Source organism: Oenanthe melanoleuca, chromosome 6 (assembly GCF_029582105.1).
Source record: "Oenanthe melanoleuca isolate GR-GAL-2019-014 chromosome 6, OMel1.0, whole genome shotgun sequence".
Taxonomy (NCBI): Eukaryota; Metazoa; Chordata; class Aves; order Passeriformes; family Muscicapidae; genus Oenanthe; species Oenanthe melanoleuca.
In genome coordinates, this window is record NC_079340.1 from 27,506,790 (window position 1) to 27,529,576 (window position 22,787).

Sequence of the window (22,787 nt, forward strand, 5' to 3'; positions counted from 1 at the left end):
CGTGGACATGGTTTGGAGCAAAGACACAAAGAACACTCTCCTAAATTCATCTCATGTAACCTCCATCAGGGAATAGAAATATTTTCTGATTTGCAGTATTCTGCAGATTTGTATTTTTTGAGATAAGATGAATTCCTCATGAAAAGTCAGCTACTACATATTTCTGCATATAAATTCTACAGGAGTGTCCAGCAGTTCTTGGGGTATGGTGAAGGCTGAAATTTGGAATCAAGGTCCAAAGACTGGGTTTTATTTTGCTGTCCAGAAATTTCAATGGGTTTAATTTTTTTTTTTTAAGTTACTAATATTATTCAGAATTTCCTGATGCATTTTAGGTCAGATATTGGTGAACTAATAAGAACAGAGTATTTGACTACATACATGACAATTATATATTTGTAACAGGGAGATTTATATGCAAATACTCCTCTGTGTCTTAGACGTTCATTTTTTGCCACAAGAAACTGGTAAATAAAACTACCTGTGAAGTAGGTTAAGTAGAATTTTAACTGTAATTCTTTTTCTCTTTTGGCTCATTTATTCCCAAGTATGTTTTGTTTTAGTTCTAGCAAGATGGAGTCTGACCTTTAGCAAATACTTGACCTATTTAGGAATATGCCCTTTAATCTCCATTCTGTCTGCTGATTCTCAGAAAATGCTTCAACTGATGACTTTACCCCTAGTGCCAGACACAAAAGTTCTCAAGTATATACCTTGTTACTACAAACAGTTGGAATAGATAGGCTTAAATAGATTTTGTGTTCTCTGTTCTTCACATAAAGTTATGGTAGAGTCTGTGGATTAATTGGCCAGCCAATTGTGTGTACACTGCTACAGATGATGAGAAAATATTGATCTGATGCTCTGTGGAATATAGTCATTAATGTACTTTTTTTCTCTTCAGTTTTCTATGTCTTGTACCTGATGAAGCAAAGTCATCATACCATGTGGAGGGTACAGGTTATGATACTTACCTCAGAGATGCCCACAGACAAGTAAGTCAGTGAACTCTTCCTTAGTCCTTGAGAATTTGAAATGCTGGTGAGAATATACAAATGGTTCCGTAAATAGTCCTATGAAATGCATCTTTTAGTAATGGAAGATGGGAAAATTCAATTTTCATTTTTAATGAAAACTTACCTTTGGAGATCTTTCGATGATGAATTCACCTTGTATTGCACAAGTGGGAATAATGGATGACATTAAATGCATTAATATTCATATAACAAATACAGTGAGAGAAAACCTGAACCGCAGATAGATTCTTAATTTGCTTCTGCATTTATCTGCATTCTCTTGGAGAATTGCCTGCCAAGCTGTCTGAAAGAACTAAAGAGAAATTAAAATGCTGCATAGGAGTTATGCAATCTGGGACTTTGCAAATAAAGGCTCATCACAGGGAATGCACAGCCTAAGGCATTCAGGTTTGAAGTTGGGAGATTGGGTAGGCAGGGAAAGCTTTATGATTTACTGTTTAGAAATTAATGCAAGTTTTGCTTTTACAAATATAAAGTTTCCTTGGTCAAAGGACAGTCACTGTTTGCAGCTTTCTTATTGAAACCCTGTGAATCTTCTAGAATAGAAAAAATTATGCAAAGGAAGAGAGTAAGTGAGAGCTATATTTAGTAGGTAATTCAAAAATTCCATAACCTTGGAATTATGTTATCAGCTGCTAAAGATGAGAAGTTTGGATTTCTGTATTTATATTGCTTCATCTATAGTCTCTCCTGAAAAGAAAGGGAATAGAAAATAGAGAATAAGGAAACAAAGGTTGACGTAAAATTCCCCTATGTTCTATTCTGGGATGCCAGAAACCACTTACCATCTTCGTCTTTCTTTCATGCTTTGGGAAAAAGAGGGAACTGGGAGTTATTAGAGAGCAGAATTGGTTTCTGTCACTTCCTGACGATGATATGGCTACTGTTAAAATATTTTCCCCCTAAGAGTAGCCCTGCCTGTTCCTGTTATTGCATCCAAATAGCTGTTCTGCTTCCTTATTGCTATTCCTGGAAGCCTGCACAGGTAGGTAAGCTACAATCAATGCAGAATTTTTGAGTCTGTTTTCTGGCTCTTTTGCTTCTGTTTCTTCCTGTGTTCCTTATTTTCTCTGCTTCAACTTGTGCTCCTTTCAAGGTTTAATTCCTTGCAAGTGAGGCATCAGGCAGCACATAGCAAATATGGGGTAAGGTAGAGAAAGACTGCCTGGAGTGTTAGGAAACAAAGAGAGAGAAGAGGAAGCCCTGAAGTACTTCCAGCTTGTATGTTCTGCATGTGCACTTGCCTTTCCTGTCCTGGGAATTAGGGAGCAGAATGGTTTCAGTAGCAAGATCAGCTACACAAAATGCAGTGGAATTGTGGTAATGTGCTCTCAATAAGATGGTTAAGAATGCAATTCCTGCTTCTGAAGAACCCTGATTAGCTTATGTATTGTTGATGTTGGTTTGTGTTTTGGCCCCAGCTGCTTTTTGGGAGCTCTGTTCTCCACTCACTACTTGTCAAACCCTAGTAGCAGGAATATCCCCAGGAAAATGAGGTGCCTGCTGATAGTGGTTTTACTGATAATGTTTACTTTAAAATGACTGATCTTTTTGAGCTTAGATTTATCATTTAGCTACAGATGATGGTTTTAAGGTGTAAGGACTATCAAAGGAAATGAAATGGTTTCCATGGAGATTTAAGTCTGTTTTCCTCACTACTTTTTTGTAGTTCCGGGATTATTGTGTCATTTGCTTACGGTGGGAGTGGCCTGGATCTCCCAGAGCTTTGGAAAAGTGCAATTTAGAAGCGTCATTTTTTGAAGGACACTTCTTGAAAGTCCTGTTTGAAAGAATGGGCAGGATTCTTGATCAGGTAAGAAAGAAACAAGAATTCAGTTTCTGATACTTTCATCACTTTTAAAGAGCTGGTCTCCATCAGGTCCCGTGGATTCCCATCACTCTCTATTATAGTGTCATTATTGTGTAATGTGCCATTTCCTGGTCATAAGCCTGACAAGAGCCATTTGCACATATAAATGCACAGGGAACATGCAGGAAACCAGGAGTAGCCTCTAGGTCAGCACTGTGAGTGTTCATGGGAACACTCTGGTATGAATCTGTGATACCTGAAAGCTTTGCAGAGGTGGTAGCTCTCACTAATCTCATTTCTGACAGAAGACAGCTCAAGCACACAAGTGAAGTAACTTTCAAATGCCTCATGTACTAGACAGTACCTTCTTCCTCCTGCTGGCATTACAAGTTTCTGTAGAACTGACTGTACCCTAAGAATTGGTTTTTTTTAATTTCCTGGACTGAAAAATTTGCTGGGTTTAATCTTTTTAGCTACAGGGAATTTTTTTTACAATTTATCTGATATGGGGCCATTTTACTGAGTCTGCTGACATATGGACAGAAATAAAAGCTCTGTGTGAAGAAGCAGCTTTCTTTAATGCTCTCAATTAGTTGGAATCACAACAGCAATCTGTCAGAACAATGCAGCACGCGTTACTCCTTTGTTTCCTTCTCCTCTTGTGAACACCAGATAATGCTCATGCCTTCAAAGCTTCCTAATGAATTGGCTGACTCAAAGGGCTCTAAAGACCTTCTCCTACAGTTCAGCTAGGTAGGCAGTGAATGGATTTATGGAAGGAATTTTTGTCGCACTCTGCAGAGTAACTCTGCTATAATAACTCAAAATGTAGTGATCTCTTTTACCTGTAACATCTATGGTCCAGGGGCTGAAAGCTTCATTTGTTAGGAGATTGGGATGAATCTATTGCTGGAGCGCCAAGTACAGAAATAACTGCCACCGACTAGAAGAAATAAGTGCTTTCATTTCAAAAGATTTATGAGACAACTTTGCAATGCAACAGTGTGGGGTAACAAATTCAAGAACAAGATACCTAAATAATACTTATGTGGACACATGTAGTCAGTGGAAATTTTGTCAGAGCAGCCACAGTAGTCCCTGGAGCTCTTAGGCTGAAAGGCAAGTAGGTGTCTCTTTCACTGCAAAGTGAATCACCAGCTCAGCTTCCTCACTCTGTGGACTGAAGGCTCCAATCAGGTGCCTGACCTCAGGTATCTCTTGCCATTTTTGTGGTGTCCAGGATATTCCCAAAAGTTTGTGGTTACAACACAGATCGTGCAGGATCCACCCTCTGTGGAACCATCAGGAGACCAGCAGATACTTGGGGGCATCTGAGATGGCAGGAGATGTTTGTGTGTGGGTAGGTGTTTGAAGTGTCATCTCTGTTGAGTCAGCTAATGAGATCTTAGACATGTAGGCATGGCTAAATGCATCTGTCTTAATCTGAGGCTGAATTCATCCAAATCTCCCAGATCTGAAAAGGGGAAGAATCTGTTCTCTTATTCTTAAGTGGGATGCTGACTTCAGAGCATAAAGATGAGAGTTTGAGGTCATTCAATCCTCCTCTTCTAGGTGTGATAATGCCAGTGAGGGTATTACTGCCAATATGCAGTCAGAGATTAAATGAGGGCTCTGTAATCCACTTAGATAAGGTTGATTGACACAGAGGTGTACCAAAGAAATGTGTGTCCCTCTCTTGTCAACTTAGTCTGTTCTGCCATTGAAGAAATGGAAGGAGGTTCTACTAGTTTGTAAATTCTGGGCTGAATTAAAATGTCAGCTTATTTTCATTGGGATTACAAAATCAAAGACAAAAAAAAAAAGTTTTAAACATAAAGAAGCCATAGTGAAAATGCTTGCTTGTATGGAAATAAGTTTCTTATTAAAATGATCAAATCCTTTAAACTAGGCACTTTTTCTTTTCCTGGAAAATTAGATACTATTTTATTTCTTATGACTGAAAAGTGTTTTCCAGCATCTGACAGTGTTGCCTCCTCCATTTGATTGATTTGGGGCAGGGAAGTAGACAAGAAGCTCAGAATTTTCTGCTGCTTTCCCATCTCCCATGGCTGCTGCCACAAGATGGCCAGGCCCTCTGCAGTGATTCTTTCCCAGAAAAAAATAAAGTAGAGGAGAAATAAACATATTAGCTGTAAACATGTATTTCTGTCTGGCAATTTCCTGAGCTCATATACTTTACAGTTTCCCAGGAGAAGTAAGCAGATGTTTAATCTAGGCTGATTCCATGCTATTTCTTTAGCTGAAGAAATGTTTTATGGGAAGAGGACTTGCTCTGCAATAAACAAGTGTGCAAAAGCTTCAAGTGGATACAGCAGCAATACAGATAATATCTAATGCTCAACTGACATATTCACAGCACTGCTGTTGTGAAAAGCAGAGGTTGGGCCTGTCTCCTAATCTAGCTTTCTATCTTTATTTATTCATAACCCCGTGTATAAAGTTCTAGTGGTTACATAAAGATGAGGTGGATGAAAAGAAGGCAGCATGAACAGAACTAAGCACTGTGTTTCCCTCTTTCTGCAGCCCTATGATGTAAATTTACAAGTTACATCAGTGTTGTCCAAACTGTCCCTGTTCCCCCATCCTCACATACACGAATACCTTTTGGATCCTTACGTCAACCTGGCCTCTGGCTGCAAGTCTCTCTTCTCTGTGATTGTCAGGGTGAGTAAACACAGCAATAATTACACATGGCTGTATGGCAGTCATATATTTAATAACTTTGTTGTTAGTGGTAGTAGTTGCTGGGTAGTTTAAGTTGGTAAATGTTTGTCATTGAAAGCTGATTTCAAATCAATATTGGGCCTAGGTGGGTATCTCTGCACATACCTTTTTTTCTGATGAAGGCTGTTCTTGACAATTAAGTCCTGGATTTATCATAACTCCCGTTCTTCTCCAGTTCCATCTCTTCCTGCCAGACTTGCATCCTAGAAGTGCAGCCTGGGTGCCTGTCACACTGCAGTGTGCTCAGTCAGAATCCCTCTCTTACCCCACACAGCAGCTGTTACTAAGCTGGTCAGGAGCCTGTTAATGATGCTTGTCCAATAGTAACAGAGGGCTTGGCTCCCTTTCTCCAGCAGCCCTCCCTGATCCAAAATACAACCTCCACTCTCTCCCTTTGTGCTTTCCTTAGGCCCAGGAATTCACTGGTTGATTGTTTGTGTCAACATTTAAAAAGACAAATTAATCATTGATGTAATTAAATTAAGTAATGCCATTTGTGACACGAGCAAGTAAGGCTTTGTATTTCTTTACTTTCTGCACTCACTTATCCTCTTTCTGAGCAGAGCAGCCTCTCTGCAGGTTGTTCTGTGAGCCTGTGAGGGTGCTGAAGTGGGCACTGAAGCTGTCATTGAGCCTTGCTGCCAGGCACTCTGCAGAGGTGTTAACTTTGTGTGTTGGTGGCCTGGGCTTTACAGGTTGTCGGGGACCTCATGGTTAGAATCCAGCGCATCCCAGATTTCACTCCCAAACTTCTGCTGGTCAGAAAACGCCTGCTGGGCTTGGAGCCGGAGGGGCCCATGTGAGTAAACACATTGCACGTTCTCCTAGACACGTGGCTGGGTTTGTGTGTGCCAGTGCTGACTCCCTGCAATTTTCTTCCTGTCCCAGCATTGACCACATGACGTTACTAGAGGGCGTGATTGTGCTGGAAGAGTTCTGCAAGGAGCTGGCGGCCATCGCCTTTGTCAAGTACCACACCTCAGCCACGCCCTGAGCTGCCCCGGGCCACCGACAACACCCAGAGACACGGGGTGCCTCCAGAAAAGTGCAGGGGATGTCTGGAACACAAGATCCTTTCACCAGATGTTGAGATTGCAAATGGACTTGGAATATGAGCAAAGACATTTGGGGAGAAACCAATACACAGCATTTCTAGGCACCGTGTGAAGAGCTGCAGAAGCTGCATGAAGAACCACAGACATCAGACCTTGGTTATTACATGATGATAATGTTTAGAGAGTTTGGGCTCTTGTATGTCCTGGGGCTCACATGCACCAATTTGCTCTTTGTGACCATATTACTTTTAAAAAAGCAAATTAATTTTATAACATTTTTATGTCTTAATTCTTTTTCTTTTCAGTTGGATATATGAAAGAAAAACACACCTATACTTGCAATGTATGTTATTAAGAATGAAGTTCAAAAAATTGACCAATCCATATACAATAGGATATGCTAATGAGGGATCATTTTGCTTTTGGTAGATCTTAAATACAACTCTAAGCTTGATTCCTCAGTGGTTTACTCCAAGAAATCTATCAGTCTGAAATCAGTACTAAAGAAATTAATCCTGATTCGGCATCACATCCATAACAAATACATCTGAAGTGTACATGTTTGTAGCATGTTTGTCTCTGTCATTCCAAGTGATTGATCTCCAGGTCATCTGTGTAACTAGATTTGCTTTAGCTTTTTACATAGGAACTCTGGTTGTTTGACTCATGTCACCTTTACGTTATAGTTTAATTATAGGTCATCAGTAGTTGTTGCTGAAACAGTATTTTTAATTTCTTTTAAATTGGTATTAGTTTGAATCCATTTAAGAATCTTTTGTGCCTTGAAAATCGGCAGCATAAACATTCTGTTATTTTGAGAGACATTGCTTATCTAACCATCACAGTGATGCCAGCTCAGTTAAAGCATTGATATCTTATTTAGGACCAAAATTTGCACCTGCTTTTCACAATGCTGGGATGCAGGACTGCCTTTCAGTGACTCCTTTTCCATGTGAATGCCATCAGCCAGGGCAGGCACTGGCACTGGCACTGCAGGCAGAGGCCACTGCACTGCTTTGCTTCTGCCCTCCAGAGGGTCCTCAGTGCAGCACCCTGTGCACTGGCAGGTGGCTGTGCTTGACCTTGCAGTCACACCCAGTGACCTGTCCTGCTCTCCACACTCGTGGGTAGGACTTCTTTCCCCTCCTTTGAACAAGGCCAGGTACAGCTCACTCCTTCCATTTACAGTCTTTCCTTGTTTGTCTTTCCTGTCCCCCTGTTTGCACAGCTAATGCCCATTTCAGATGTCATTGCTCATATGCAAACATGGACTAATTTATTCAGTCACTAGAATTCTTCTGGATTTACATGACTGTACCTAGAATCAGATTCTGCTCTCTATCCATGGCTTTGAGGTCTTGTTTTTTAATATTTATGGAAGCTGGATGTTAAGAGGCCTTTTAAGTTAGCAGGTTAATTAGAGCAGTGTCACAGTTAATGGGCTAAATTTATTCTTATCACCAGTGAAGAGCATCCTGCTGTAAAAGCTTCCAGTATAGGTTCAGCTGGAGAAAGCAGTTCTGAAACTGGGGAAACATTTTGGCAGGTAAAACTTGTGTTCAGTGGCTTCCTGTACTGGGACACTTGTAAAAACTCTAGCATATTCTCTGGCAAACAAAAGTATGTTTTACTGCTTCACCTGTTGTTTTGGGGGTTTTTTTCTGCATTTAGCTCCAAAGTGTTTTCAGGTCCAAATAGGATTGTAGGACAAAGTTTGAAAAAATTAAACTTACTTCATTTTTCTTCTTTACAAACATACCTTGAATGTAGCAAATAGTTTTTAGTGAGCTGCATTGCAGACAGTCCACATTAGGAGCTTCCTTAATACCTGACACGTCATTTAGAACATATTGTTGTTTATGCAGAGTGATGTTTCATACATTTGTTTGTTTATAAGGTCTCAGTTCAGCAAAACAGTGAAACATAACCTTCATTTCAAGCATTTTTCCTTAAATCAGTCTTTTACATGAACAAAGTTAAGCAGTTGAGCAGAAATGCTGATGCTTTACTGAATTTGGGTCTTTGTTGGTTTTGCTTGAGTTTAATTACTTTTTTCTCAGATCATCTATTTTTTTCTTTAAAGCATTTGTTCCAGAATAGTTCTAATGTCCCAATTTCAGTGGAAACTGGAAGTATAATACTACTACAAATGAAAGTGAGCAAAATGTTAAACTTGTAAAAGCATTCCAAGTAATAGAAGAATTGATAAAGCCATTCAAGAGTTGCCTGATCTGAAATGGAAGCATTGACATCACTTTGTTTTGCTGTTTTCACTGGTAGCTGAACTGATTGCACTGAAAGGCTGCAGCCTCTGGTGTTCTGATGCAAACACAGCTCCTGAAGCTTGTCCATGAGAAAAATAAGTAGATAGAACTATGATCAGTCTTAAATTCAGCCTATTACTGCTCAGTCTCCAGTGACATTGGTGATGTTTTCTTGCAAACCAAGATAAATTTATAAGACATGGATCCATCCTCACACAAGTGGAGCAATCCTTAAAGTTGCTTTAGCTTAAACTGCTTTTGTGAGTGCTGCCTACAGATCCTTAATTACTATACCTGATGACAATGACCTTTATTTTTGTAAAAGTGATTTAATCTTTCTTAAGAGATGGAACTCATTTAATTATTTTTGTGATGATATTTTTCATGCACTTTTTTTTAATGATTAGAAGTTAGTTCAGGTCCATGTTTTCACCTTTTTGATCTATGCATGTCATTGAGGAGCCCATTTTGTTTCTGTGTGCGTGTGTTATTTATTACCCAGAGAGGGCCACCCAAGAAGATACTTGGCCTGAAGAGTTCATGGCTTGTGCAGATCCTCCAGATGTCAGTGGCAAAGACAAGTGCTCATCACCTTAGAGAATGGGGCCACTGGTATTAGATTGAAATACTTGAGATGGAATACTAGAATAATTTCTTATTTCAAAAAGCAGATCCAAACCACATTCTAATCCTAATGCACATGTGTATAAATAGAGGCATTGTTTTTTGTTTTTTTCATTTATAGTATGTATTTGATTTAGACTCTGATTTAGAAAATTTTGTAATAAGCCATGTGCTAGCTCTGGTAGAACAAGTTTGTCCTTAGTTTCTCCTATGACTGTAATATTCCTGGTATTCAGATTCTGTCTGTGTAATGTTCTTGCTCTATATTTGTCTGTGCAATATAAAAAGCTGTGACTTGATGCACAGCTTTAGTCTGGTTGTACATCACCTATGTATATATATACATATATATATATATATAAAAGGACCAGAATCCCAAGCTTGCTTACACTATGATTAGTGTAAAGATTGCCACACTTCATTTTACAGGGCACAAGTAATCATGGAATGGCTTTGTAAATGCATGGTAATTTCTACCATAACCTGCTATGCAATCTCACAGATGACATTTTATTAGTGCTCTTTGTCTTGCTAGAAGAAATACTAACATGAAGTACTTGGTAAGATTAAAGGGTCCTGGAGTAGACCTGGGGCTACATGGAAAATCCGTATCTGATATTGCATATCATACAGGGTTTTCAAACCATGTCCTCAATGCTTTCTGTGCCCTGTAAAATAGTGTAATTATATAAAATATATACTCCTTGTTTTGCCTCCTGCCTTGTTTACATTAAACAGAGGATATTCAGTAAAAATTTTCTATTAAACTTTGAGTAGGTCACTTACTAACAGTGTTGCCAAGGTTTCACAGATGTGGGAATTTCCAATGAGGAATTGTTGAAACAGCCACATTACTAGACATACAATATTAAATTTTATGAAGGAGGTTGTAATAAAACTCAACTTTTTGTGCTAAAAAATGCATGGAGGATTAAAAGGGATATTCTCAAAATAAATTAATTTCAGTGAAGAGACTGCTTCTATTATTACAGAACCTGTAATAGTTTTTGTATGGGTGACCTTGAGACAGAATATGTTTTAACAATTTACATCATGCCTTTGAACCTAAAATCCTCATTTATTTTGAGTCTGTCACTACAGCATCCTTGTTTCTGGGATAAACATGTTTCCTGTACTCTGCTGTTCAAGGCTCGGACTGAATCTGCATGTTCTGCCCAGGACAATGGGAAGCCCAGGGAAAAGGGCAGGATGGAGCCATCCTGGGCACAGATTAATATCTGCTCTTTCCTGGGAGCCCTGATGTCCTTCCAGGAAGGCTGCAGCTGGTCAAGGCCTCGGTTTTCTGTTGCATTTGAGTGCAGAGTGTGTCAGTCACAACACTGGTTTGTTGGTGACAAATGTCACGGGCGTGAGTGAGCATCGTTTCTTCCTCCAGGGCCTTCAAGGAAGGCTTTTATACACTGGGGTTTATACATGTTTTTATAAACTTTTAAGTTTTGTTGTGGTTTTTTTCTAGTTTTGGTTTCCTTCTAGTTTTCATCAGCCTTTTAAAAATCTTCTTGCTCTGTAGAATCCCTTCTGAGGGCTGCATTTGGATGTTAAGCTGTTCCTCCTCAGTATTTAACATTGCAAGTGCTCTTACATCTTTAATAAGAACAGTGCTAGAGCAAGATGATGCACTTGACAGCTTTCATGATAGCTCTGCATCTTTCTCCCATCCTCTTGGGTCTCAGAGATTATCATCTCCCACCCCAGATCATTTATCTGCTGTGCCTGCATGAGGCATTCAGAGATTTAGGAAGACTTTGCTTTCTCAAGCAGTGAAGAAGTTGTATGGAAATGGAATGTTTTGCATCTTCTTATATTTTTCTCTTACTTTGATATTCTTGAAATGACTGAGTTATTGAACCATGGTTATCTTATGGCACTTGCATTCTCATGTAAGATTTTGGGGCTTTACATCCTATTGGGGAAAAAAAAGTGCTAGCAGTGTGTGGTCTCTCCTTCATATTCATTAACTCATTGTACAGATTATCAGCCAGAATTCTCAGTGTAGCACAGGATCTACTGACTTTGTTAACCTTTAAATACCAGCAGAACTGGTGCTGTCAAAGCCTCAAGTCTTTTGCCAGTTTGGTATGTGATTCAATTGGATTAAAGTGGATTAATGTTCAGTGAAGTGAATCTGTCCCAGGTTGTATGAGCCCTTACAGCCTAAACTGTGTGTTCCTGGTGCATCCTTTATCAGCTGAGGCTCCTTTTGAATGGGGAGAGAAAGAACTGAAGAGCAATTCAGAAATCAAGTGAAGCATATGGTGGATTAAAATTTTCAGGTGTCATAAGCTTCTTGGAAATGCCAAAAAGAGAGTGTGAAATTTTAAAGTTTTTACATGTTTGGACTGGTTGCCTTTGGAGCTAGATCTGTGCCTTTGGAGTCAGATCTGTGAGGATAAAAATGCATCGTGGAACGTGGTGTTTCACTGGGCTACTTGATTGCCCTTGCTAGGATGGCACATCCATTCTCAACTATGCTTCATTGAATTCCTGCTGGTTATTACAATTAATGCTGCTGCTGATATAAAATCTGCCACAACAGTGCTGTGGAACTCACAGCTTTGCCAGTGTCCTGGAAGTTTGACAAAAAAAGTAGACAATTCTCCCTAGCTTTGCCTTTCTGCTCTACAGCATCATAACTCAGTAGGGGTTTGTATGGTGTCCCCTTCCTCTGGTGAAACATTTTAAATAAGGAAAAATAAGGAAACATATAAAAGGGAGGACCCTGTTTTTGTCCTAGGCTGTAGGAACATAATGTCTTAATCACCTTAATTTTCAAAAAGTTGAAACTCATTTTCTAAAGTGAGTGGTTCACTTGTGGAAAGAGGGAAGGTATCCTCCACAGGGAGCCCTGAACAGTGAGGATAAACCTGCTTCAGTAGTTTGCCCTGAGCATGGCAGAAATGTATTTGCTTTATGTGTTTGAAGATGTGTAGTATTTGAATTCCAGTTTGGAGAGATGAAACAGGTGAAAATTTAAGTCCTCATGCTGTGTAATACATATAACAAGAGACAGGATAAAGGAAGTTCTGCAGAAAATATATTTTAGAGAGAAGAGTAACAGAGGTAACTAAGGTTAGCATAGTTAAATTATGGCTTAGGGTTAGAGGAACATTAGTTCCCAATAAAAAGATTTGGAAGACTTTAGCAGCAAGACTGAATTATGAAACCTTAATTTGTGAGAATGCAATTAAGAATGAAGTAACATCATTGAGGCAAACTGAAACTCCTTGTCAGTGAAAACTTCCCGACCTTGAATATTGCTAGAAGTGGAAGGAGCCTGTAAGCTCACACTTTTGAAGCCAGGCTGGACAAACACCATGGAGTGTTTCACAAGGGAACCAGCCTGTGTCAGTGAGGATGAGGCAAACACACTGTTACATCCTCAGCCTCTGCTAATGAAGGATTCCAGCATGGCTTGGGTTTGTTCTGCTGGAAAGCAGCGAGATGGACTGATCCCCTTGAGCATCTGCTGTAAATGAGGGAAGTTGCTGCAGTCTGAGGAAAGCAATTTTCAGCTTTCCCAGACGCCACTCAGTCACACAGGAGCTCCTGTGCAGATGCAGATGCAGCACCCATCGCACGCAGCGGGGCACGGGTGATTAGAGGGGCAGGATCCCCCCGTGCTGAGCTGCCTCGGGGAGAAGAAACAAATCACCTGCTCTCTGCATCGTCATTAGCCTTTACTTGAGAAACCCACTTCTACTTCCCTCATCTCCACATCCACAGGAAGCACCTGTCAAGTTCATGTTTCTTAATTTGGGTCATGAATTTTTATTTCCTAGCAGTTTCAGAGAGTCCTATTTTTACTGTTAGCAGGCTGTCCATCAACACTGCACGTTTCCAGACAATTCTCCTTTCAACTTCCTGAAAGGGAAAAAAAAACTTTGTATTGTTTATCCTGGCTTTTAGACTCACATTCTCCTGCCTTGTTAATTCCATCCTTTCAAATCCCTGAAAATGTGTTTTGTCTTGTCCTTCACCTTGAGGATTCAGTAGTCAGCAGTTTGTGCAGCTCAGCAGGCAGGGAGGGTTATGGATAAAATCTGAGCTGCTTCTGCCCACCCAGGACCAGCTGCAGGATCTGCACAGGAGGAAATCCCCATCTGCGTAGCAAACGGGGTGGAGTGGTCAGAGGGAAAACCTGGAAACCCTGAAATCTATGGAAATTTTGCTTTCAGTAGGAATGCACAGAATCTTCACTCTCTGCTTTGCAAACTCATCATGGCATTTCTGATAAGGGATTTTTCAGAAGGAAAAACAGGGATGAAAATTAAGAAAAAAGTGCTTACTGAAGAAAACTGGATAGCCTGGACATGTTTAAAGAAAAACGCTTAAATAAATATCTTCTCCTGACCTGGCAGCAGTTCTCAGCTTCCCAACAGCCACATTTGGTGCCAGCTCAGCACAGGGACAGGACCTGGATCAGCTCTGGCATGTGTGGGACAACTTGTCTGGGACCAAGGGAAACACAACAGTTTGTAACCCTCAGAGGGCATTTTAAAGAGTTACCACAGAAGTAAAGAGAAACCAATGAGAGAAGAAACATATTAAAAACGTATTAAAATTTATTAAAATACGTATTTATATCATATATATAATAGATCTGAAATATGTATCATATCTGTAGTATTTCTAATTGCTCAAAACTTTATTATTTTATTTTCTTTCTTTGTTTAAAAAGTCAAACACAAATTACTAAGGAATGCAGTCACCTTCTGCTTACACTGGCAAAAACTTAGCAGGACCATATGAGATACATAAATAAGCCAGTAATAACTGAGGTATTACCTCCAAGCCATCCAGCAGAAGGCTGCTTTGCTGTTGGTAAATAAGACCTTCCATTAACAACTTAGAACTCTGCTCTTCCCTGACTTTTTGCCAAAATTTAGGAAAAGTAGTAGTAATGCTGGCTAATTCATGCATCAAAATTGTGTGAGAAGTTTCATTATGTATATATATATATATACATATATATAATGTCTGCTTCTCTGGAGCCACGAGCTCAGCTTAGATCATTAAATAAGGAGGTGGTTTAATCTCAGCCAATAAATCACAATAAACCTTGATGTTTCCAAGATGGCAAATATGCTTATCAGACCATATTTTTACATTATAAAAGATCAAGAGTGAGCACAAACCATTTTCCCCCTTTTATAATTAATTCCAAATGTCAATTTGATCTACTAATATAATTCTAATTGCCAAATTTCTAAAATAGGGTTGCCTTTTTTGTTTCTAAATATCAACCAAACAGAATAATGAAAAAATAGATGCCTTGATATTATTAAATGTGATCTGATCAACCAGTGGGACAGGCCCACGGCTTCCTCTCTCTTCAATTTATGTCTCTCAAGATGCTGGCAAGGACTATTCTGGCTGATCTTGCCTTAGAGGGGAAAGCTGAAACAAGAAAAGCTTCTACCTTTTACTTCTGGGGTAGAAAATGGAAATGCATTATGATGGATACTTTGAGATTATGGCATATATGCTTATCCTGGAAACCATTATATTTACTTTTATTCCAGGAATAGTATGGGGAATTGTAAATGCCATGCTAATAATCCCAGCCAGCATCTGCAGCAGTTGATGACATTTCAAGGCACATTTTACTCTTTAGCCCTGATCACTGTCTTGTGTGCCAATTGTTTAGTTATTTTTAAGCAGTTTGCTTACTAACCACGCACTGAGGTAATGCTGAGTATTCTGAGCAATTTTGTTGAGTTTGTGGTTTTGAGTGGCAAATAGGTTTTTCTCTCCCTGTGACAGATGGATGACTTAGTCTGTTAATAGAGGAAGCTGTCACAGAGGAATTACATGTATAGACTTCATTTACATTTTTAAAGTGCAAGCTATATAGGCGAAATTCATCTTTTCAGCTCTTCAGGTATGAAACTGTTTGGTGCAAGGGGCTTGACTTCTTAGTCCTGATTCAGTTTTCTACAGAAACTTTCTCTGCCCAGCAGCTTATGAACAATTACCAGAAGCCCCTAAGAAATTGCTCCAACATTGGCCTCATTGTTTATTACTTCAGGGGAAAAGTGTGGACTGCAATAGCAAGCTGACCCAAATGCCAGATAGAGAAGTTCTCCAGGTTGGAACTGAAATTTGATACTGAAAACTTGCACCACAATGAGCCAAGGTCAGTATCACTGTGTAACTCCACCATTTCAGCAGCTGAAGATTCCACCTGATTAACCTATTTATAGCATTGTATTAATTCAGTACCATTTATTCTAGATGCTCCATGGAATTTTATAAACAGCAAAGGAGACACCAACCCTGAGTGCAGTGTGGAATGAGCTGTCTTTCATTAACTCCTGATATTCTGCTGATCCCTTACCTTGAGCAATGTATTAGCAGGGTCTGAGTTGGATGACAAATGAGAAACTTAAAAATAGCATAATAATGCAGCTGTGAATCCCTGTTGTATTGTATTGCCATCACTGGTAATGGGCCACAGGTTTAGTGCTGAGTTTGCAAGGTATAAAATGGGTTAACAAACATATAGATGAACCCAAATGGGTCTTGACAAAACCATCACCATGAACATCTCAGTTCTTCTGGGGAAAGGCTCCAGACACCAGTGACCTTCAGCACCACCACCATGACCACAGAGCTATGAGGAGCTGGGAGAGGGACCACCACATCAGAAAATGGGGTAAAACACAGGAAGAGCACTTTTAACTGTTTTGTTATTAGCACTGAATTTTTTTACACCCAGACAAAGCTGCTTCCTTCTGTAATAATTATATCTGTGGCCCTTGGAACAGACTGCAAGTATAGGAGGTAAGAGGATCAAACACACCAGGAAAAGTTTAGTCTCCTGCTGCCAGGGAGAAGACTCTGACAAAGCAGGGACTGATACTTCTATCTTCTGATCAAAAATGTCATCTGTTTTGTTGTTGGTTTTGATCCTGATACCCTCCATGCTGTGGAAAAGCTGCTTGAAGGCTTTTCCTGCCTGAGAACTGTGACATTTGATCTGAAATCTGTCTGGAGCCCAGCCTGGGGATATGCATGAGGCTGTTGGTAAATACCATTCTTCAACATTTAAATGGTGCTGTAGCTCCAACTGGGAGACTTTAGCCATGTGCAGCCACACCATCCCTATTAAAGAAACAAGAGAACACCTAAATCCTGTCTCCAATCATGCATTTTATAAGCAAAGCTCTCTTTCTTTAGTTTGAATATAAACATATATACTCAAGTCATATTCTACTCTACTGCTGCCTCCAGGTTTTTCCAGAATAAAAAATTGCTACTGTGACAGTCAGTATGACCACACTGCTAAAATAGAAACATGGAATTTCATTCAGATGACCATCATTATTTAATCCAGCAAATACTAAAATTTAATTTCACCAGAACATATTTTTTCTCTGGATTGGGTCCCAAATAATTTCATTCCCTGGTTTTTGCATTGTTTCAGTGACAACCTACACACACCAGAATTATTTTTAGGGGGGGGTCAGTGTGCATGTGGAAAACAAAGCTCTCATCAGTGGGTACCTTTCTTAGCATCTATTTGTCTCTTGGTTCCCTGAATCACTGTTGTGAAGCATTTCCAGGGAGCTGATAATCACAATTTAAACCATTATGTTTTCTACCATTTATAAGCATGTCTGAGCCAGAAACCATTCTGTGGCTGTTGCTGCTGCATCCTTCAGGGACAAAATGTTCTAAAGAGCTAATGTTGCTCTTTCATTAAGAAACCTATTCAGAACCACAGAGAGTGATTTTGACAGTGCAATTGGTAGTTGCTCTAGGGCAGGTGCTTGACAGGACTCCTATTTTAAGCTAAATGAATGTATTCTGTTTATTTAAAGAAGCAGAGTCAGTTCTAGATTTTGGTATCACAAGCATACACCTATGCATCTTGTGTACTCTGCCTCTCCAGATTGCACAAAATAATGATGCCTTGATACCTAAAAAAAAAAAAAAAAATTATTTCTGGAGAACCCTGGCATGAAGACTAGGAAAGAAAAAAAATAGAAAGCAAAAGAAAAAAAAATAATAAGGAAAAGAAAAGGAAAAGAGAAAGGGAAAAAGAAAAAACAGAGAGATTCCTACAAACCCAAGATCAGTCATTTAACCATATCTCGTGTTTTTGTAGCATGAAGACATTTTGCTTTTCATACAGAATCACAGAATTATTTTGGTTGCAAAGGACCTCTAAGATCATCAAGTCCAACTATTAACCCAGCAATGTCAAGGCCACCACTAAACCATATTTCCCATGCCACATCTACACATCTTTTAAATCAACCATCCAGGGGATGGTGTCTCCAGCAGTTCCCTGGGCAGCCTGTTCCAGTGCCAGACCAGCCTTTCAGAGGAGAAATTTTTCCTGATATCCAATCTAAACCTGCCCTGGTGCAACTTGAGTCCATTTCCTCTTGTCACCTAGGAGAAAAGACCACCCATGTTTTGTTGGGTTTTAGTGTGGGTGGAGAAAGAAAGGCATAGAGTGAATAAGGGAAATTGAGGTGAAGGTTACTGAGATTCAAAGTGAGAGAAGAGATTAAGTCCTAGCAAAGATGAACTGGGGTGTAGTTTCACATCACAGTTTTTCTGGTGGCAAAGCTGGTTTTCAAAAGTTCATATCCTTAGCTGCTGGGCATTGTGTTACATAAACAACATTACAGATGGCATGGCACCACAGCCCAGAATGTTCAACCAGCACAGGCAAAGGTTATAAACTGCTGCAGAGGTGGAAATGTGAACCAGGGTGGCAATGGGCAGCACATTTCTGTTTGTGTCCATGGAGCAGAACTGGAAAGAGCAGCAGTCTCTGAGAAGAAAGGGTGCTTATGTGGCTGAGCCATGGCTGGGGAGCTGGAAGAAGCTGGTTGCTGTTCCTGCCCCTGCTGCATGACCCATCACCTCTGTTAGTACAGCATCAGAGAAATATTACTGAAGGTATTTCTTCAGAAGGGTGTAGTTATGTCTCATTAATGCAAGTGTAAAGGAAGATGGTGTAAGAACCGTTATCAGCCCCTCTCATCTTTATAAGTGTCACTGCTCAAGTAATCACAGGCTTTCAAAATTAGATCTCCTGGAAGTGCTACCAAACCCATGCTTGTGTCTTAGCAAAATGTTCTTTGTGAGGACTTTGGAGATCAAAAAGTCTAGGCTTGATTGGAAACCAATTATCTACTGCTGTGTGGACTTTGAAAACTAACAGGATTTTTATTTCCTTTGCCCTTTGATCCCCAAAATGAGAAATATAAAGGTAAGGAATATGAGAACAAAAGAGTAGATATACCAAGCAAAGAGTGGAAAGGGAAAGCAAGAATGTGCCTATAGGTTATCTGGATAGATTAAAAAAAAAAATTAAAATCACATTTCTGGATTAGGAAATCCCAGCAAGCTACAGGCATAAGCAATATATATTTCAGCTCAGTATCTCTGTAAGTCAGAAAAACACCCAAACAGGGCTGCAACATGGATTCCCATGGATGTCCATAGGAAGAATATTTTTTTGCTCCATATACAGCTGAAATTACAGTATTACTTGTGCAGTTGATGGTACTCAAAGTACCATTTCTTTGCTGTACCTTTAATCTTAATGCCTAAATTCTTTAGCCTTTCTCCTACTCTTTTCCTTGTTTGACTTCATATTCTAGAAAAAACCCAATGCCTCCAAGTGTGCTTTGCAGCTCCAGCTCTGTTGTCATTTCCAGAGCTGTGGGCCAAGGAAAGCAGGTGCAGATCCATCCCCTCTTGTATCATTTCACCCCCTGCCATGGCCCTGTCACTTTAATTTTAGTTTCACTGTCTGGGGTCAGTCCTTGCACAGGGACAATTAACACTGAGCCTCTGAAATCTGATAGGGATTTAAAGCAATGGGTGAGTGGTTGCCACCTGGTGAGAGGAGGAGGAAGGAGGGGGAGGATGAATGAGGCGCCCTTTTCCTTTCTCATCCGGCGCATTAGTGGATCAATGACTGAAATGGATGAGGGTGCTGCTGAAGTGTCGGCACTGCACTGATGTAGCTGCTATTAATGGCTAGAGCTCCAGCCTGGAAATTATAGATGAAGAAATGGAAAAAAAAATATTTCTGTGGGCTCTGAATTGGTGATTTGAGGATTGTAATTCAGTGCTCGCTTTCATATTTCATAAAAAGGCTACTGTGCACATTTTCAGAAGTTTGCCTGTTAGTTAAGGAAGGAATAAAGTCAATAAACTGTATTTGATCTCAATTCTCCTTCCACTCTCTATCTAAGATACGACACAGAATCAGTGATGGTGGCTTTCCTTTAAATCAAGGTTCATGCTTTTCAGCAGATCTGTTTGTAGTGGGGAAATGTACCATCAGCTCTCTGGCTCTCTGGATTTAGAGCAAACATACAAAATATTTTAGTTTATATAGCCTGTGAACTCAGCATATTTCAAGGTCAAATTCCTATTTCACTAAAATTGCTGGCAAACACATGGTTTTCTTCAGGCAGCCTGGATCTAGACACAGTAAAGAAAAAACAACCCAGAACTGATCAAAGCAACCCCAAAATCCCACAGCAAAAGCACCTTGTCTTTGCTGAAAAGGACAAATCTGCTATTCTCAGCTAAATCTGTGACCCAAGGGAGGCTGTACCCTTCCACCAGCAGTCTGACCAATACCAGAATTCAACAGGGTTTTATCCATATTGACTTTCTTCGGGCTTCCCTTCTCCTACAGCAGTCAGACAGGTCACAGGGGGGAGCAAAAAGGGAGGGGGCTCAGCTCCCTCCTCACTGACAATGATGCAAAGCAACACCCTCTGATTCTGAGACTCTAAAAAGTGAATATATCAAATTCTATAAGAAATATGTCTGTGGAGCAGTGTTCCCACTCTCATCTTTCAGGTTAACCTACTTTCTGCCTCCTGCTCTGAGGCTTTTCCCAGTGTCCCTGCTGCGGGTGGCTGCTGTAGTTGCTGCTGAGGCTGCAGCTGCCCTTTGTGCGAGCAGCCAAGGGGAAGGCATCCAGCATGGACTGGGAAACAACAATAGCTGATCCTGAATAGCAGCTCCTGCCTAAATCCACAGCAGATGAGGGAATTCTGCCCTTCACGTGATTGCATGGCACTGCTGGGACACCCGCCAGTCCCCACTCCCAGCCTTTCCTGCCTGACAATTAATTCCCCACGGCTTTCTTAGTGGAAGCTTCAGTGTGTGCCAAAAAGGTTTTTCTCTAATTTCGGTCTCCTAACTTTTTTTTCTGTGTTCCCTAAATAGCAAAGACTGTCTGATAAGGCAGCCCGGGGTGAGGATGGAGAGGAGGCACCGAGGTAAACAACAGCGGGTGATCGGGCATAAATATTTCAGAAAAATGTGCCAGCCTAAAAGGCTTGGCTGCAGCTATTCCTCCTGAGGGGTCAGGATGCAAAAGCCTCTTCCTCACTCCCCCAGCATCTGCCTCCCTTGCTCTGAGGCATGGACACATCCAAGTGCCTAATAAATTCTAGGGATGGGCAAAGCAGGAGAGCAAGTATTTACTTTGCGCTCGTAAAACAGCGCTTATAATTCTGCCTTGTCGCTGGCTAATTAAAGCTTGCACAGGCAGTTCATCAGCAGTCAGGGCTGCCAGCCCCGGCCCCTGCCAGGCCGCTCTGCCGCTGCTGATGTGACTCCATCACAGCCCGATGTGACTCCGAGCGCTCCCCGGCAATTGCAGCGGCTCCCGCTCCGCACGGCAGCGCGGCCGCTGCCCAGCCCTGGCACACCAGCGCTGTGACCCTTGCTAACCGACTGCTGCACGGAAAACAACTCACTGCAGCTGGTATTTATCTCAGAATCGGTAACACCCTGCCCTAAGGCTCCACAGCACGGATTCAGCTCCCTGGGGGTTTCTCTGCCCCCACAGCCCCCAGATTTTCTCTCCCAGGGCAGAGGGGGATGATGCATCTGCTGCTCGCCTCCCCTGGCTGCCCTGGCTCCAGCCCTGAACACATCTGGTACATCCTGCAGAGCTGCATCACCCTGCAGGACAGACAGCCCCAGCTTTCAGCTTTCTGAGAAGGTGGGAACGCCTTTGCTCTGCTGAATTCTAACGGGAGATGGACCCTGAGTCTCTTAAACAGCTTCTTAGTGCAAAATATCAGGTTTGTAAAGACTGATAAAGAACTCAGGAAATTACTAAAGACTGTGGGCTGAAAATCACCCTGAAAGTCACATCAGGCCCAACTATTTTATATACAGAAGCACGTTTAAACCACCCAGGCTGTGTGGGTTAGGGTATATGCCAGCTTGGGAATTCTCTATGGATGGATTCAAGTAGTGGATTCAAGGATTCAAGTGGTGGGACTGCTCCGTGAATAAGCAGGTTTTTCATGGTCCAACTCAAATTCATCTAACTGCTGTGTTTTCTAAATGTTCAAGAATCAGGAGAGAAAAGGAAGTGGAGCAAAATCTGGAGTTCTGGGTTCATGTGAGGGCTTGTGGGCTCTTCTTGTGCCCTTCAGAACTCAGACAGCCTCGGTGACTCTCAGGCCTGCAGCCACGGGGCAAAAAAATCCTCCTTGGGCTCCTGGAAGGAAAAATGCTGCCAGAGCCCTGAGGTTCAAAGACTTTGCTCATGGAGTGTGGGACATTTTAGAAAAGCTGGTTTCTTGCTCATTGATAATTTTTCCTCTGGTTCTGATTACAGAGAACGATATTGCAAAACAGAACATTAGAAAGTCGATTACACATTGCAAAAGGTACAAAAGAATAGGCATCTATTCTAAAAATATTTCCTTATTTCTATTTCTTTTTCTGTCTCTGTAAACCCACCTGACTACATTTACATTCAAGATATATAATCAATATAATTTTAAGATAATTACTTTCTGTACGTGATATATTTTGAGAAAACACAGCCAGAATGTGGATTTTCCTAGTCAGACCCATTGCTTGGAGATAAATTATTCATCTTTCTTTTAACATGTAATCTATTAATTTTTAATTAATTGTACAGTCAAGAGTGGACAATTATTGTTGCTTCTTTTGGCCTTTCCACTTAGTATAGAAGCTGGAAAAATAAAGCTTAACATATTCAAAAAGATTCAACAAAATGTTATTTCTGACTTTTGAGAGTATAACTCTCAAGATTGGTTCCATTTCACATAGGGAATAAAAGTAAATCTAATATGTGTTATATGAAAATGTAAGGGGAAAAGCACAGAACCAACACAATGGTCCCAGCTTCTTGTCCTCTAAAGGTCAGCTGTAAGGATGTGACACAGTGTTAAATTACCAGGGCAAAAGAAGCTGA

General features: G+C 40.6%; 1 protein-coding gene across 1 annotated transcript in view; it reads left to right on the plus strand.

The window, feature by feature from the left end:
* Positions 1-10,505, plus strand: part of FHIP2A (FHF complex subunit HOOK interacting protein 2A) — a 33,649-nt gene extending 23,144 nt beyond the window's left edge. The window contains exons 13-17 of the mRNA XM_056494369.1: positions 905-995; positions 2,707-2,850; positions 5,392-5,532; positions 6,288-6,391; positions 6,481-10,505. Of these exons, the coding sequence (XP_056350344.1) occupies positions 905-995; positions 2,707-2,850; positions 5,392-5,532; positions 6,288-6,391; positions 6,481-6,586 (586 nt within the window). The 3' untranslated portion in view covers positions 6,587-10,505. The remainder of the gene's footprint in view (positions 1-904; positions 996-2,706; positions 2,851-5,391; positions 5,533-6,287; positions 6,392-6,480) is intronic.
* The last annotated feature ends 12,282 nt before the right edge of the window (positions 10,506-22,787 follow it).